This window comes from Delphinus delphis, chromosome X (genome assembly GCF_949987515.2).
Source record: "Delphinus delphis chromosome X, mDelDel1.2, whole genome shotgun sequence".
NCBI classification, from domain to species: Eukaryota; Metazoa; Chordata; class Mammalia; order Artiodactyla; family Delphinidae; genus Delphinus; species Delphinus delphis.
In genome coordinates this window covers 1,494,447-1,509,415 of record NC_082704.1, presented here as the reverse complement: position 1 = coordinate 1,509,415, position 14,969 = coordinate 1,494,447, and the positions used below count along the sequence as shown (strand labels likewise).

At 61.6% G+C, this 14,969-nt stretch overlaps 3 protein-coding genes across 3 annotated transcripts in view; 2 read left to right on the top strand and 1 right to left on the bottom strand.

The window, feature by feature from the left end:
* Window positions 1-1,975, top strand: part of LOC132418601 (paraneoplastic antigen Ma6E-like) — a 302,944-nt gene extending 300,969 nt beyond the window's left edge. Inside the window, exons 2-4 of the mRNA XM_060002549.1 lie at window positions 24-113; window positions 237-290; window positions 327-1,975. Coding sequence (XP_059858532.1) covers window positions 24-113; window positions 237-290; window positions 327-1,975 — 1,793 coding nt within the window. The remainder of the gene's footprint in view (window positions 1-23; window positions 114-236; window positions 291-326) is intronic.
* A 1,608-nt stretch (window positions 1,976-3,583) lies between these two features.
* On the top strand, window positions 3,584-5,604 carry LOC132418711 (heat shock transcription factor, X-linked-like). Its single transcript, XM_060002700.1, has 2 exons — window positions 3,584-4,129; window positions 5,122-5,604. Exons 1-2 carry the CDS (start codon window positions 3,584-3,586, stop codon window positions 5,602-5,604), a joined length of 1,029 nt encoding a protein of 342 aa, XP_059858683.1.
* Window positions 5,605-12,072: 6,468 nt separating this feature from the next.
* On the bottom strand, window positions 12,073-12,846 carry LOC132417929 (melanoma-associated antigen 8-like). Its single transcript, XM_060001806.1, has one exon. It carries the CDS (start codon window positions 12,844-12,846, stop codon window positions 12,073-12,075), a length of 774 nt encoding a protein of 257 aa, XP_059857789.1.
* Between the last annotated feature and the right edge of the window lie 2,123 nt (window positions 12,847-14,969).

Below are 14,969 nucleotides of genomic sequence, written 5' to 3'. Positions count from 1 at the left end.
TGCAGGTGAGAAGGGAGCTGCAGGTGAGGAGGGAGCTGAAGGTGAGGAGGGAGCTGCAGGTGAGGAGGGAGGTGCAGGTGAGAAGGGAGCTGCAGGTGAGGAGGGAGATGAAGGTGAGGAGGGAGCTGAAGGTGAGGGAGGTGCAGGTGAGGAGGGAGCTGCAGGTGAGGAGGGGGCTGAAGGTGAGGCAGGAGATGCAGGTGAGGAGGGAGCTGTAGGTGAGGCAGGAGATGCAGGTGAGGAAGGAGCTTCAGGTGAGGAGGGAGCCTCAGGTGAGGCAGGAGCTGCAGGTGGGGAAAGATCTGAGGGTCAAGCAGGAGCTGAAGGTGAAGCAGGAGTGTCAGATGAGGAAGGAGCTGCAGGTGACGACGGAACCTCAGGTGAGGCAGGAGTTGCAGGTGAGGCAGGAGCTGCAGGTGAGGAAGGAGCTGCAGGTGAAGCAGGAGATGAAGGTGAAGCAGGAGCTGAGTCAGATGAGGAAGGAGCTGCAGGTGAGGAGGGAGATGAAGGTGAGGAGGGAGCTGAAGGTGAGGAAGGAGCTGCAGGTGAGGAAGGAGCTGAGGGTCAAGCAGGAGCTGAGGGTCAAGCAGGAGCTGAAGGTGAAGCAGGAGCTGAGTCAGATGAGGAAGGAGCTGCAGGTTACAGAAATGTTGCAGGCGTGGCAGGACTTCTGAGTATGGCAGGACCCACGGGCGGGGCAACGGCTGCGCCTGAGGAAGCAGTTGTGACAGCGGCAGGCGCCATGGGTGAGGCAGGGCCCGGGACCCAGCAGTGGAGGCAGGCCTCGCAGCCCGTGCTGGACAGCATGGGCTACCAGGAGCTGGGAACCTTCTCTGGGCTGGAAGAGCCGGGCCACGGGGAAGGGTCCTCTGAGAGCTGGCTGGAGCAGGCCAGCCACACGCTGCACCTGTGGCGCCACGTGTCTGAGAGGGAGAGGAGGAGGAGGCTGGTGGAGAGCTTGCGCGGCCCCGCGCTGGACCTCCTGCGCGGCCTCCTGGCGGAAGATCCCGAGCTGGCTGCCCAGGACTGCCTGGCCGCGCTGGTGCAGGTGTTTGGGAACAAGGACCCCCGGGGGAGTGCTCGGCTGAAGTTCGTGACCTGTGCCCAGCGGCCCCAGGAGACTCTCTCTGCGTACGTGATGCGCCTGGAAGGCCTGCTGCAGTCGGCCCTGGAGAAGGGGGCCATCCACCCGGCCATGGCGGACCAGGCGCGCGCCCGGCAGGTGCTGACGCGGGCCCGGCTGAACGACACGCTCCGGGACACGCTGAGGAGAAGGCGGCTGATGAGGAGGCCTCCCGGCTTTGCGGGGATGCTGCGGCTCATCCAGAAGACCGAGGCCTGGGACGCCGACCCGGCTAGCAGGGAGCACTTCCCAGGGCAGGAAGAGGCCCGTGTGGACGTTGCAGTCCTGGCAGCAGCCGCCCAGGCCGCCCCGGCCCATGAGGCCATCACCGCAGGCACCACTGCACATGGCACCAAGGCCTCCCCGGCCGGTGAAGATAGCACCGCCCAGGCCGCCCGTTCCAAGGAAGGGAGCGCCGAGGACCACCCGGCACGTGAGGAGGCCAGTGCGGCAGTTGCCGGCACTGCCAAGGCTGGCGAGGCGGCCCCTGAAGACCATGGTGCCGCCAGGGCAGCCCCTGAAGGCCATGGTGCCGCCAGGGCAGCCCCTGGCCCTGGGGAGACCAGCAAGGCGTCCGCGGCCACTCAGGAAGATGGAAGTGCTGCCGCCCCTGCGGGCCTAGGTCAGGCAGGACCCTCAGATGCCCCCGGGGTCCCCATGCCTGGCCGGATGGGCAGTGCTTCCCCGGTGGCCCCAGGAGGTCCTGGCTGGGAGCCAGAGGGCCTCGCCCAGGCAGGAGGCCAGGAGGCCGAGGAGACCCCCGAGGAGGGGCTCAAGCCCATCCCAGAAGAGCTGGGAAATGAGGACGGGGCTGCAGAGATGAGCCCCCCGGGGTCCACCTCGGACCAGTAGGCTCAGCAGGCCGTGGGGCCGCCAGGCTTGCAGGCAGGGGGAGGCCAGGCCTGGCAGCCTACTGGCCCCATATTAGGGGCCACTCCCGGTGCCTGGGCCTCCCTCCTGAGAGGGGACCCCTATTCATCATCCCCTGGGGCAGGTTGCTCCCTGTACTGGCAAGCCCAAATGTGTCCCTGTAGGCCCCAGAGGGACCCAGGTGTCAAGGAACCCCCCAGCCCCCGCTCCCCTCCCCCCAACACACACACCCTAGCCATCGTCCCCCCGCAGAGCCCTGAGGTGCGCCACGAGCCAGCCAAGGCTCTGGTCTCTGTGGGCCAGTGTCGTGAGCTCAACGTGTGCTTTCTGGGCATAGATTCAGGCCCAGCACTGCTTCTTGTTGTGGAAATGTGCATGTGTTCTCCTCTGAGCAGTTCCCCCAAACCCTGCGCGGCGTGGAGACCCCGAGCCCAGTCCCAGGAGCCGGCGGGAAGGACGGGATGGACGAGGTCACAGCCAGCGCCCACCCCAGGACCTGGGAGCCCACCTGCGACCTTCAGAAGGAAGACCTTGACCGGGGCTGCAGGAGGTCTGCGGGAGGACCCCAGGGCTTGTGTTCTGCTGGGCCACCCCGTTGTTCCTCGGGACTCCACGTCCCCGGCTCGGTGGCGTGCGCCCTGCTGTGGGACTGTCCTGTGCCCGCCGTAGGGCAGGGCCAGGCCCCGGGCATGTGGGCCAGAAATGGAGGATCTGCCCTGGGGGGAGCGGGCATGGCCGGCGCCCATCTTCCTGGCGAGAGGCCACCCGCGGGGCCCTCAGGAAGGGAGACTGTGGGGAGATGGAGGGCCGCCGGGCGGGGTGTAGCGGAGGCACCTTTTTGAGGACCCTGGTGGGGCCGGGACCCGTGAGCTCCGGTGGCCGTTAGAAGTTCCTCTGTGTGTTGTTATGCCCTGTGTTCAATGGTTTCAGTCAATGTTTCTGTTTAATAAATTTCCCTGAACGTTTCATCTGAGTCTGGCCTCTACTGTGGGCAGTGGAGGGAAAGGGCTGCTGCGGGTGGGGGTGGGGGTCCAGAGTCCGATTCCTGCTCAGCACCCATGGGACACCTCTCCAGGGAGAGGGTAAGGTAGGCACTTTGCAGCCCCAGACATGGTGAGGGTTTTTCTTCCAGTTCATAGGTGAATCGTAAAGTTTTAGCGACCTTGACCGTGGGCCGCGTCTCGGGCGATGCTCGTGCTTGAAATCATGGGTGCTGTGCGCGGCCCGGAAGGCCAGGGGACACACAGGAGGATTTCTGACCTCGTGGGTCACACGTGGGTCCGTGCACGTCTGCCTGGCCCGGGGGCTCCGGGACCAGAAGGCCGTGCCCGGTTTGCACGAGCGCTCGGCCTGCGGCTCTGCACCCGTGCACGAGTGTCTTCGTGCCCCCTGTGATGACGGGCGTGAAGCAGGAGGCTGACATGCTGACGGGCCTGCCCTTTATGATGTCACTTCCTGGCTGGGCTGTGCTGTCACCCCCGAGCAACCGGAGCACTTCTGTGAGGGGCTGAGCGGGAGTGTGAGCCCAGGGTGCTGCCGGCCGTGCTGCACTGTCCCGTTTACGTGGCGGAGGGGCACGCTGCGCTCCGCATGGCTGCGGACGAGAAGGGCCCCGCCGCGGGCAGGGCGCCTGGCTTCGGCGAGGCGCCTCTTCCTCCCGACACAGCGGCTCCGGCCCTCGGCTCAGGGAGCTGCACCCCCCAGTCCCTCGCCCTGGACCAGCCCGTGCCCGCGGGGCACCCCGACCTCAGGCTGCTGCCTGGAGAAGCCGCTTTCCAGGATTTGACGGAAGAGCCTTTGTTGAAAAGGCCTCGCACCGCCTGCGAGGCCGTGTGGGAAGGCAGCCTGCTCTTCCACCCCTTTCCCAGGAAGCTGTGGACGATCGTCCACAGCAGTCGCTTTGCATCCATTGGGTGGAATGAAGACGGGACTTGCATAGGCGTCAACAGGCCACTGTTTCAAAAGGAGGTTTTGGACAGGGACGGCCTAGACAAGGTGTTCAAGACAGAACGTGTGGAGAGCTTCATCCGCCAGCTTAACCGCTATGGATTCAGCAAAGTGTACCAGGACATGCACACGTCCCTCTGCGTGACCAACCTGTCCACGAAGGAGCGGCCCGCCCACGTCCTGAGCGAGGTAAGGAGGGCGGGGGACGGCGGGGGAGGAGCCCTCTCCAGGGGCTGAGCCGCTGGGCCCGGGGGTGGGGGGCGGGTGCCAACCCCGGGGCCGCCTGGGACGGCGGCAGGCGTGTCGGGAGAGCTTCCTTTAAAGGTGGTACTTGGGCACCGGCGTGACGGCCGGAGCTGGCAGTGCCGCGAGCTGTGTTGGGACGTTGTTATGGGGGGACCCGAAGCATTCTCAGCACAAGGACGTCACTTCTCTCCCTCCTCCTTTTCCCTTTGGTGTGTCTGTGTGAGGTGATGCGTGTGAACTGGACCCCCTGTGGTGATCATTTCACAGCACACGCGGGCAAGGCGTCATCCTGTACTCCTGACACGTGGGCAGTGCCGCTCGTGCCTGACCCGCAGTCACAGCGGGGGACAAGAGGACACTGCTGCAACGCTGGCCCTTCCCGTCCTCCTGCTCGGGGACAGTGGCCCGCCGGGGGGAGGGGGGAGGTCTGTGTGCCCCCTTGACTCCCATAGCTCCAGAGCATCACTTGAGTGGGGGCGCAGGTCCTTTCCTGGGAAGCAGTCAGCGTCCCCGGTCTGGCCCCTGGAGGTGCTGGCCAGGGGGCGATTCGGACACTTCCTTAGAAAGCTACCGAACCTTGTTGCAGTCTCGTACCTGCAAACGCCAAGTCCCCTTTCGTGGGCCTTGTACTCGTCCTAAGGGGCCATTTTCAGTCATTTTCCAAGGGCGAAAGGTGATGGTGAGTGAGCGAGTCTCGGGGGTGTCAAAGCTGGGGCACAGCGTCCTGCTGGGACCGGGTCCCGCTTTCTCCAAAGAGGCCCTGGGTCGGCTGGGGGAGGGCGCCCAGGGGCCCAGCCAGGCGGCTGCTGCTTGCGAGCAACTCTTTTGTGACTCGGGGTTTCCTTTTCTCTCTCAACCGCGACCTCAGTTACACTTCTACCTGTTTTCTCTCTCAACTGCGACCTCAGTTACACTTCTACCTGCTCCTGTTTCAGAGAGACTGCCCGCACCTCCTGGTGAGGATGAAGCCGAGAGTACACACTAAACCAGCATCCGGGCAGGTGGACGGCGAGCCGGCAGCCCCGGGGCACCTCCCGGCGCCCAGCGCCGCGGAGCCGCAGGACGGCCTCCCACCGTCTCCTGAGCACATCCAGGGGACCCCGAGCTACCCGCAACTCGACCATGCCTCCGCCCTGGCCGGGACTGACTCTGTCGCTCCGGCCCCTCCTCAGACAGCAGCCGAGCCCCCAGCGCCGGATCCCAACGTGCAGGTTCTGGTCCCTCTAGTCCCTGTCCTGGCAGGGGTGGCCCAGCCAGCCGAGGTCCCCTGGCTCTGCTGCGCCTGGCCTCCCGCCCAGATGAGTCCTCCCTGGCCCGTGCCGGGCCTGGCCGCCGCACCCCCCCAAGTCCTCAGCCTTCCCCCCCCGCGCAGCTCCCGGGGGCCGCGCTGCTGCCTCTTGCGCATCCTGGATGCCTGAGGTGGCCGCCAGGCCTGCCGCCTCCCTGACCTTGATCCGTCGGCCGCTGAGCCACTTCTGCCATCGCTGCGTGGGCTCCCGCTGTTTCCTGGAATACCCGGCCCCTCCAGGCAGGCCCACAGAGGACCCTGACCAGGCAGACCCTGCAGACACACGGAGGTGGTAACGCGGCCAGAACCTTGCAGGGCAGTAAAGAGCACGGGGACATGAGAGCGATGTTCCACCCAACACGTGTTTGGCGCCTCCGTCCTGGGTGTGGCTGAGCAGTTGAGTCCCCTCAGCAGGAAACGATGACAGGTGACAGCCCACCCCCGGCACAGTGCGGGCACCTAGCAGCTAGCCAGTGAAGCCCCTCAGACGCCCTGTGTCCACCCACTAGAAAGACCCTTGAAGGGCTAGACAAGCACAAGGAAGGCCCTGGCACCCGCGGCTTCACAGTTGCGGGGGCATCGTGTCCAGCAGGGTCTCGATTTGACAGATGAGAAGAGCTCAGGCCTCCCCTGGTCAGAGGCCTGAAAAGAGCCCTTACTGTCCTGAGACGCACAGGTGTGGAGGTGACGGTCCCTGGCAGGGGCCTGCGGGTGTTCAGTTTGGGGGTGCTCTCTGGTGTCTGGACAGCAGGATTGAGGTTTGCTTTTCACTGCGGGTCCTGCGTCTGGAGACATTTTCCTGGTTCTCTTTTCCTTGCCTTTCGAGCTAAACACTTCAAGGGCGCCATGCTCCACCACCGTCTGGGCGCTGGGGTGTCGCGCTTATACCGCGAGTCCTTGTGGTCAGCGCCCAGTGATGTGTACAGAGCACTGAAGGCCAGGGCGCACCCCCAGCTCAGAGTTGCTGCCTCCACGTGTGGGGGATGGGCCGGGGGACCTGGCCAGGACTCTGTGGCTGTCACAGCGATAGGGCAACATCCCCTCCCAAACACTGCTAAGGAGGGGGCGGGGAGCGGGAATTGCCTGGAGTTCCAGGGGTTAGGACTCTATGCTTTCACTGCGGTGGCCCGGGTTCAATCCCTGGTCGGGGATCTAAGATCCCCCAAGCCTTGTGGGGTGGCCAGAAACACAGAAAAGAAAAAAACAGGTGGGTTGGGGGAGGAGGGGAAGTAGACCCAAGGTACCAGGAATGATCCAAGCACCAGCAGCCAGAGGAGCCCCGGGTCTGCCCGGGTGAGGGGTGGTCCCATCTGCCGCTCCCATCTGTCACAATGCAATAGCTAGTGCACGTCAGGGGGGTCTCTTGAGCAGCCCAACAGCAGCGCCCCAAGTGAACGATGCAAAAATGGACAGAGGGGACGGAAGAAACCGGTCTACAGTAGAAGTGGGAGACTTCGGTCCCCCCTGTGATGGATTCAAATGGATCCCCCAGCTCCCACCCCAACCATTAAGTCCACCTGTTGCAGTGCTAATCCCAAGGCGCGTGTATTTGGAGATAGCGCCCTTGGGGAAGTCAGTAAGGTTAAATGAGGTCACAAGGGTGGGGCCCCAGTCCAACAAGAGCGGTGTCCTTTGGCAAAGAGGAAGAGACACCGAAGATCTCCCTCCCTCCCATCCTCCCTCTCTCTCTCTCTCTCCCCCTACCTTTCTCCCCCTCTCTCTTTCCCTCCCTCGCCCCCCTCCCTTTCTCTCTCTCCCTCCCTCCCTCTCTCTCCCTTTCACTCTCTCCCTCCCTCCACCTCTCTCCTACCCTCCCTCCTTCCCTCCCTTTGTCTCTCCCCCTTTCCCTCCCTCCCTCCCTCTTTCTCTCTCGCTCTCCCTCCCTCCCTCCCTACCCCCCCCCCACAACCTGTTCAGAGAAGCAGCCAAGTGAGGGACCAAGAGAAAACCAGCTGTCTGCGAGCCAGGAAGAGACGCCTTCCCTCGCCTGAGACTGCACTTTCCAGCCAGTTGACGTTGGACTTCTAGCCACCAGGACTGGCACCCAGTACATTTCTGTAGTTTTAGCCACCTCCTCTGTGGGACTTGGCTATGGCAGCTCTAAGCAGACTAACACAGCCTGCTTTCATTATGGGTACAGCGACCAGACAGCACCGCAGTACGGGAATCACAGATTTGAACAGCACTGTACAAAGACTAGGTCTCATGACATGTGTAGACTATTTGCCCCAAGAAGAGAATAGACACGTGCTCGTCAAGCATACCTAGAACGTTCTCCAGGGTACTCCACGCGTCAGGCCACACAGCATCCCTCAGTAAACTTAAGGGGATACAAACAAAAGGGCTGAAATCATACAAAGTATGTCCTCTGGCCAAAATAGAGTGAAATTAGACCTCAATAACAGAAGGAAATGTGGGAAATCTGCAAAGAGAGGGAAATTGAGCCGTGCGTCCCCAAATAACCGCATTAGTCTGGGACGATGCCAAATCCCACAGCACAGGATGAGGGGCTGAAACAGCACACACAGATTCTCACGGTGGTTCCGACCAGGAGGCCGAGAGGGAGGGTCCAGCAGGGGTGGCTTGTACTGCGGCCGGTCTCCTTGGTTGCAGGTGGCCGTGCTCTTACCGCCCCTCACGTGGTCACCCTCTGTGCACGCACCCCCAGCCCCTGCCTTCTCTCCTTGCGTGTGCTGATCCGCTCTTCCCTCAAGGGCACCAGCCATCTTGGATTAGACCTCATCCTAATGGCCTCATTTCAACCTAAGAACCACTAACTCCAGTCACAGTGACATTCTGAGGTTCTAGGGGATTGGGGCTTCAACATGCAAATTTTGGGGGGACGCAGTTCAGTCCATAACAATAGCCCAGGGAACGTACAAGACATCACAAGGGAAACTAGAAAATACTTTGAAATGAAGAAAACACATACCAAAGCCCCCAGGACTTATGGCACGTGGCCAAAGAGGCACTTGGGACCTAAAGCTGCAAACACCCATGTTCCAATGGAGGCGACACCTCAGATCAACCGCCTCATCTTGAACGGGGACAAGCGAGAAGACGAGGAAGGCGAGCCCAAGCATTCTGACAACAAATGTTCACGAGGAAAGAAAAACTGCGCTAACCCACGTACGCGGGGATCCCAAGACGTGCACTGGTCGGGAATCCTCACAACATGGGGGAGGGAGCACCTTTCTTACACACTCAGTAACAAGAGCTACAGCCACCGACCACTTCATTTGGCCCAGGCTTTTTACAAGCAGGTCACATCATGGGGAAACCCACACCAATGCTTTTGCCTGGTACTGTTAGGAGGCCCATTTTACAGATGGAGAAATCGAGGCGTAGGGAGTCTCCATGATTTGATCAGCTTGTCTTATTCAAGCTAAGCATCATATGCGTGCAAAGACCCATCCCCGCACTGGCCTGACCTGTCTCCCCAACAGTCAAGGGGGATTCAGCTGTCCTCCACGGGGTCCTACTACCTGACGCCTCAGGCCACATAATGGAGAAAACACAGGGAAGCCAGGCATTAGTGCCCATGAGAGCCTGACACTGGATTCTGCCCACGTGGCCTCCCCAGCCCCATCAGGTCACCATGTCTCGTGAAATGGACACGAGGGCCAGGGAGGAGGGTGAGGGTCTAGGACTGAGGGCGTGAGGATGGAGAAGGGTCCCGGACGTGGGGGTCCGAGGCACGGCCCTCTGAAGGCGGCTCCTATGCTCAGGCTTGGGCCCTGCTCTCTCCTTCCACTGCCCACTCTGCTCCCTTCTGTCCCAGCGGCGTGGTGGCCCCACGTTCTCCTGCAGGCTCACTTCCCCGGGCACACTGGCTGTCAGGCAGGCGGCAAGCCTGCATTCAAAGCACGGGGACCGCCGGGCTGGAGGACTCTCCGCATCCCCACGGGGCGTGAGTGTCTGTGCCCTTCAGGGCCCTGCGGATGCACCTCCTCCTGGATGCTTGCTCACACGTGGCTTTACACCCTGCTGCTGTCTTGTGAATGTCACTTGGCTTCACACCCTGCATCCCGCCACCAACCCAGCCCTATCCCTGTGCCCAGCCCCAGCTCAGGGACCACGGACAGGCACAGGCCCGGGCCCCGCACTTGCTCACAAAGGCCCCTAAAGCAGCAGCCGGCGATATTTGCCACAGAGGAGGGTAGGCGAGAGCCAGGCGGGAGGTCAGCCCTTTGCCAAGGAGGCTGGAGCTCAGAGCAGACTTTAGCTGGGGCTGGGGAATGGGGGCTTCTCGGGAAACAGGGCCACGGCTGAGACAACTCACACCAGCCCCTCAGGGGGCAGGCTCAGCGCACGTAGAGAACGTCAGAGCTTCCCGCTGATGGGCAGCAGCTCCCGTGTGCCCTGCGCCGCCCTGCTCAGGACTGGCTGTGTGCCGGGGTGGTGTGTGCTCGTCCAGAGTCTACTGGGGAGGGTGCTGCTGCCCCCCTGAAAAGTGCCTCCCTGAATGTCCCTGGGGCGCTCTTGGCGTGTCCCGGCCGCTGCTGCGCTGCCTGCCACGGCCGTCCCTGGGCTAGCACTGTCCCCCATCAGTCAGTTCACTGCACGAACGGGCACTAGGAATCCCTGCTTTCCCACGGGAGTGCTTACCATTTGTGATGACAAAATCCCCTTCTTTTCCGGCAGGAGTGTCTGAGCAGGTTCCATTGGCCCTGAAATTCTCCACCTTTTCCAAGTGCCCACCTGCTATATGGCAGGTGCTTCAAATCCAGGATCCCACGTAATGTTCACGTTGTCGTACGGCGCTCAGCAGGGAGGGCTGCCTCTTTAGCCCCCGGCGCCGTCTGCACCTCCCACTGCAGTGACCTCCCAATCCCATTAGGCCCAGAAGTTGCCCTTTCCTTTCGATGCCAGGTCACAGCCCAAACCTGTGGGTCTCTGATGCCGCCATATTTCTGCACCTGCCTGAACGCGGGGACACTGGCGGACGTTGCCTCTTAGTGGCTAGGACTTATTTCTAGTATTATTCTGATCCCAGACTCTGTCCTTCTCCCCTCTGGAAATTGCTTTCTTTTCATGACATCTCAGAGAATTTGCAGCTCCATAGGAAACGGAATAGAAAACCAGTCAAAATTGCTGTTCTGTGTGTTTTACTCCTGGAGGATTTATTATTCAATTTGGATGTGTATGTGTGTGTGTGTGTGTGTGTGTGTGTGTGTCTGTCGGCATGGAGGGAAGGGTGGTGATTTCCCCAGCTGGGTGCAGCTCACGCAAAGCTCCCAGGATTCCAGTCACACGGCGACTCCTTTCCACTTCGGCAGCCTCTCTTCTTTCAAACCCCCTATTTTCATTCATTTCATCCCACTGAAATCTAGACCTTGCTCACAAGTGGCCAAAGTAAACTCCAGGTGACTAAAATGGTCGTTTCCATACAGTTGGTAATTGGCTCTCCCAGGGCAGGGAGAGGAGGGCCAGCCCCGGGAATACCGAGCAGGGCTTCAAAGAGCAAGACCCTCATTTCTCTGGAAATCCTTGCAGATGGCGGCTATGAAACACCTACCTCTTCACTGTGGCCCACTGCAATGCAACAAGAGCCAGCACCCCTTCCTTCCTGCCCCAGGGCGAGATTTCTCTCGGCTTCATCCACGACCCAGAAGGACATCTCACAGTAATGTCCCATTTCAGACTTTCCCCTGAAACCCAAGACACACCCTCTGCATGTCCGGCTGCTGCCACCACCCAGCTTCATCACCATCACCTCCCACAGAAGGAACCCCCACTTCCCAAAGGCCCGAAGTGCCCTGGCTCGGGGCACTTAACACTCCAGGGCTCGCTGCTGGAGCCCCACCGCCTCGTCCCATGTTGTCTTATTCTGTGGGACTTAGGGGACGTCTCACCACCTTCCTCATGTGACAGTGGCTCCTAGACCATCACTCTAGGTGTGGGTGTGTCCTGCTCTTCCTAGCGTTCCCGCTACTAACACAGGCCCTTCCGGAGAGCAGAGGCTCCGTGGAGGTCTGCGGAATAAACAAGCCAGTGGGCAGGGGGCTTATTGACGCAGATGAACCTTCTCCTACTTTCTTAAAATACCCGTGCAAATCCAACTCAACAGAGATAGTTCGTTTTATTTACAGAATGACAGACAAGACAGGGAAGCAAGAATTGGAACAACAATGGCTTTTATTTTTCTATTTCTTCCCCCATCTATAGCACTGCTAAGTACTTCCACATTTCCAGAGCAGTTCTGATTCCAATTCCCTGTTATCTTGTACACGGTCACAAAACGAACTGGGAGATTTCCCAACCTCTCTTACAAAACAGCAAAACTCTTGTTCTTGAACTGAATTAGTGCAAATACCTGTGGGATTAACGTCATACACAAAGTTAGACACTGAAGCTTGTTTAGTCTTCTATTCAAAGAACCAACATTTGAAAAATTCCTAAAGAAAACAGACATGGAAGTCCATGTCAACATACACAACAGGAACCCAAAATGCTGCACACCGGCTTCCCCCAACTCGCCCGGCTCTCACTGCTTAGAAGGCTGACCGCTCCCTCTTCAAACTCAGAGTGAAGGAGCAGCCTCCCTTCCTGCCCCACGGGAGAAGCTGCTGGACGTGGGACTGGCTGCTGCACTGGCTCAGGCTCCCTCTTCCTCATCGCTCACACTCCCTGCAGACACGGATGGGAAGAACCTGGGATCCATGCTATTGATCCTGAGCAGATACTGCAGGACCTGCCACTTGCTGGCCTCCGCGTAGGCCCGGGGACCCCACAGGAACTCGTAGCGGGCAGGGTCGCTGTGGGGCACCTGCCGGTACTTCAGGTAGCCCGTCTGCACCCACACTTCAGTGAGCAGCTCCCTCCCGCCACAAAACCCCAGGGTGCCTAGCTTTCCCCACACCTCCTCCTCAGGGACGCGGTCACCGAACAGGGTGACCATGGTCAGGACCAGCAGAGGGAGGCTGGCCTCGGGCGTGCACTGCCAGTCGCTCATCACTGCATCCCAGGTGAGGCCCAGGGTGGGGACCAGGACGTAGGTGCGCTCGCGGGGGTCCACCACCTTCACGTCCACGCCAAACAGCAGCTGCAGGCACTCGCAAACGAGGCGGAAGACCACGGGGAAGTGGTCCCGATGCTCCCGGACGACCGTACTCAGCATCTCCGCCTCGGAGGTCGGCTCCCCGGTACGAAACTTGACGAGCAGGAACCCCACCAGGTCAGCCATCAGCGCAACAAGTGCCTCGCGGGACAAGGGCTCGGCATAGGCGGAGAAGGAGGGGGCGCCAGGGGAGGCGGAGGACGAGGGGGATGCGGCCTCCTCCCCCGCAGCCCCCAGCAGCGGCGCCTCCACCGGACCCTGGGCCGGGACTGGGGCCTCAAGGTCGGCCTCAGGCTGGCGGAGCTCACTCATCTCGACCGGGGGCCTGATCACTGGGGTCGGGCCGCCCACGGGAGTGTGGGCAGGGGACCTCGTACCTGGGGAAGAGAGGGGGTGTGAGCGGCCTCGGCGGAGAAAGGCACCCTGGGCAGCCCTGACAAAGGCCACTTACAGGTCTCGTCTCAAGGGCTGCCCTCGGGCCTCACAGGGGCGCTCCTCCCGGGTGGCCTGTCCCCTGCCAACCTGAAGAAGGAAGTGAGGGGGCTCCTCAGGGTGCAGCCAGCACGGCCCCAGGTTCTGGGGCTGACAGGGCGGTGGGGTGACTTGGGTGTTGTGGGGTCCCCTCTGTTCTGGGAGGGGGAGCCCCTGGGTACACACTCAGGGCACGCACCTCCCCTTGGCTCCTGGCGCTGCCTGGGCCTCCTCTGCTCTGTGCCCTGAGGACACGGTCCTCAGACCTGGGCCTTCGCCTCCCGGTTCCTGGAGCCCCTGTAAGAGGAATGGAGGGCGCACCTCTTGCGTACACTGTGGCACAGCTCTGGGCCTCGGTGCTTGTAGGAGGATTGGGCCGGACTCTGTGAGGTCCCCCCAGTGCTGAGTTCTGGGGTGGGTGGTCCCCTCGGGGTCGCTCGTCGTGCTCACTGTTCCCCTTAAGGGCCTGGACCCTCCCCTTTGCAGGCCGGAGGGGAAACTCAGAACAGGACCCCGAATCTGAACAGAAAGCAGTGAGGGGGCCCCACAGGTGGCCGCACCTGCCCAGGGCCTCCCGAGGGTCCTAGGAAGGGGAGATGCTGGGTCCTCACCTCCTCCTCACATCCTGCCTGGCCTCCCAGCGCTGACCACAGGGGCAGGTTTCTGTTGAGGCCCCTGTTCCAGGGCTGGGGGTCTGCTCAGTCCTCCCTCGGGGTCCTGGGAGTCCACCTTCTGTGGACCTGAAGGCTCACCCCTCACACCAAACACCTGACCTCCTGAGGACCCCGACCCAGAGGTCAGGAAACATCTCATCTGCTGCCCGTGCTCTGGCGCCTCCAAGGCCCCCGCGGAAGGGCAAAGGATCCCTCCCTGTGTCGGGGTCTAACGTCCTCAGTCCTTCCTTCCTCGCGTGCAGGCTGGACTCTGGGCAGGACCTGGGATTGTCCCGTCTGCCAGTGTGAGTCCCTGCTCCTTATACCAGGTCTCCAGTCTCTCCGAGACCCTGACGTCAGGACGTCAGGACAGGCCTACCGTGCTCATCCCGCCCCGGGGCCTCCCACGGCCACCTGCAAGGGCGGTGACCTGGTGGGTCCCTTTTGTCCTCCCTCAGGGTCCCCTCAGTCCTGCCTAAGGGCCCTAACCTTAGTCCACCAGGGACCTGACATTTTACCCTCTGCCCTCATGAGACCCCGCCCCTTATCCCAGGTCCCCAGCTTCTCTGACACCCTGATGTCAGGAAGTGCTGCACGTGACGGCCTCCCAGGGCCAACTCTGTTCTGGGGTTCAGGCTCCCCTCAGTCCTCCCTTAGGGCTCTCACCTTGACTCCACGCAGGACCTGCGATTCTCCGCAGTGCCCAGCAGACACCCCGCCCCTTATACCCCCTCTGCAGCCTCTCTGATACCCCGCCCCATGCTCCCCCTCTCCAGGGTGTCTGAGACCCGGATGTCAGGAAGTGCTGCACGTGCTCATTCCGCCCTATGGCCTCCCAGGGCCAGCTCTGTTCTGGGGTTCAGGCTCCCCTCAGTCCTCCCTCAGGGCCCTCACCTTGACTCCACGCAGGACCTGGGATTCTCTCCCGTACCCATCAGACACCCCGACCTTTATACCGCCTACCCAGCCTCTCTGAGACCCCGCCCCGTGCTCCCCCACCCCAGCGTCTCTGAGACCCGGATGTCAGGAACTGCTCTACGTGCTCATCCCGCCCTATGGCCTCCCAGGACGAACTCTGTTCTGGGGTCCAGGCTCTGTTAAGTCTTCCCTCAGGGCCCTCACCTTGACTCCACGGAGAACCTGGGAATCTCTACCTTGCTCACCAGACACCCCGACCCTTATACCCCCTCCCTAGCCTCTCTGAGACCCCGCCCAGTACTCCCCTCCCCAGCGTCTCTGAGACCCGGATGTCAGGAAGTGCTGCACGTGCTCATTCCGCCCTATGGCCTCCCAGGGCCAACTCTGTTCTGG

Bases quoted from the DNA above. Each gene is read 5' to 3' on its own strand.
- LOC132418711 (XM_060002700.1), top strand. From the start codon at position 3,584: ATGGCTGCGGACGAGAAGGGCCCCGCCGCGGGCAGGGCGCCTGGCTTC. The intron at 4,130-5,121 runs GTAAGGAGGGCG...CTCCTGTTTCAG, and splicing joins CCGCCCACGTCCTGAGCGAG to AGAGACTGCCCGCACCTCCT.
- LOC132417929 (XM_060001806.1), bottom strand. From the start codon at position 12,846: ATGAGTGAGCTCCGCCAGCCTGAGGCCGACCTTGAGGCCCCAGTCCCG.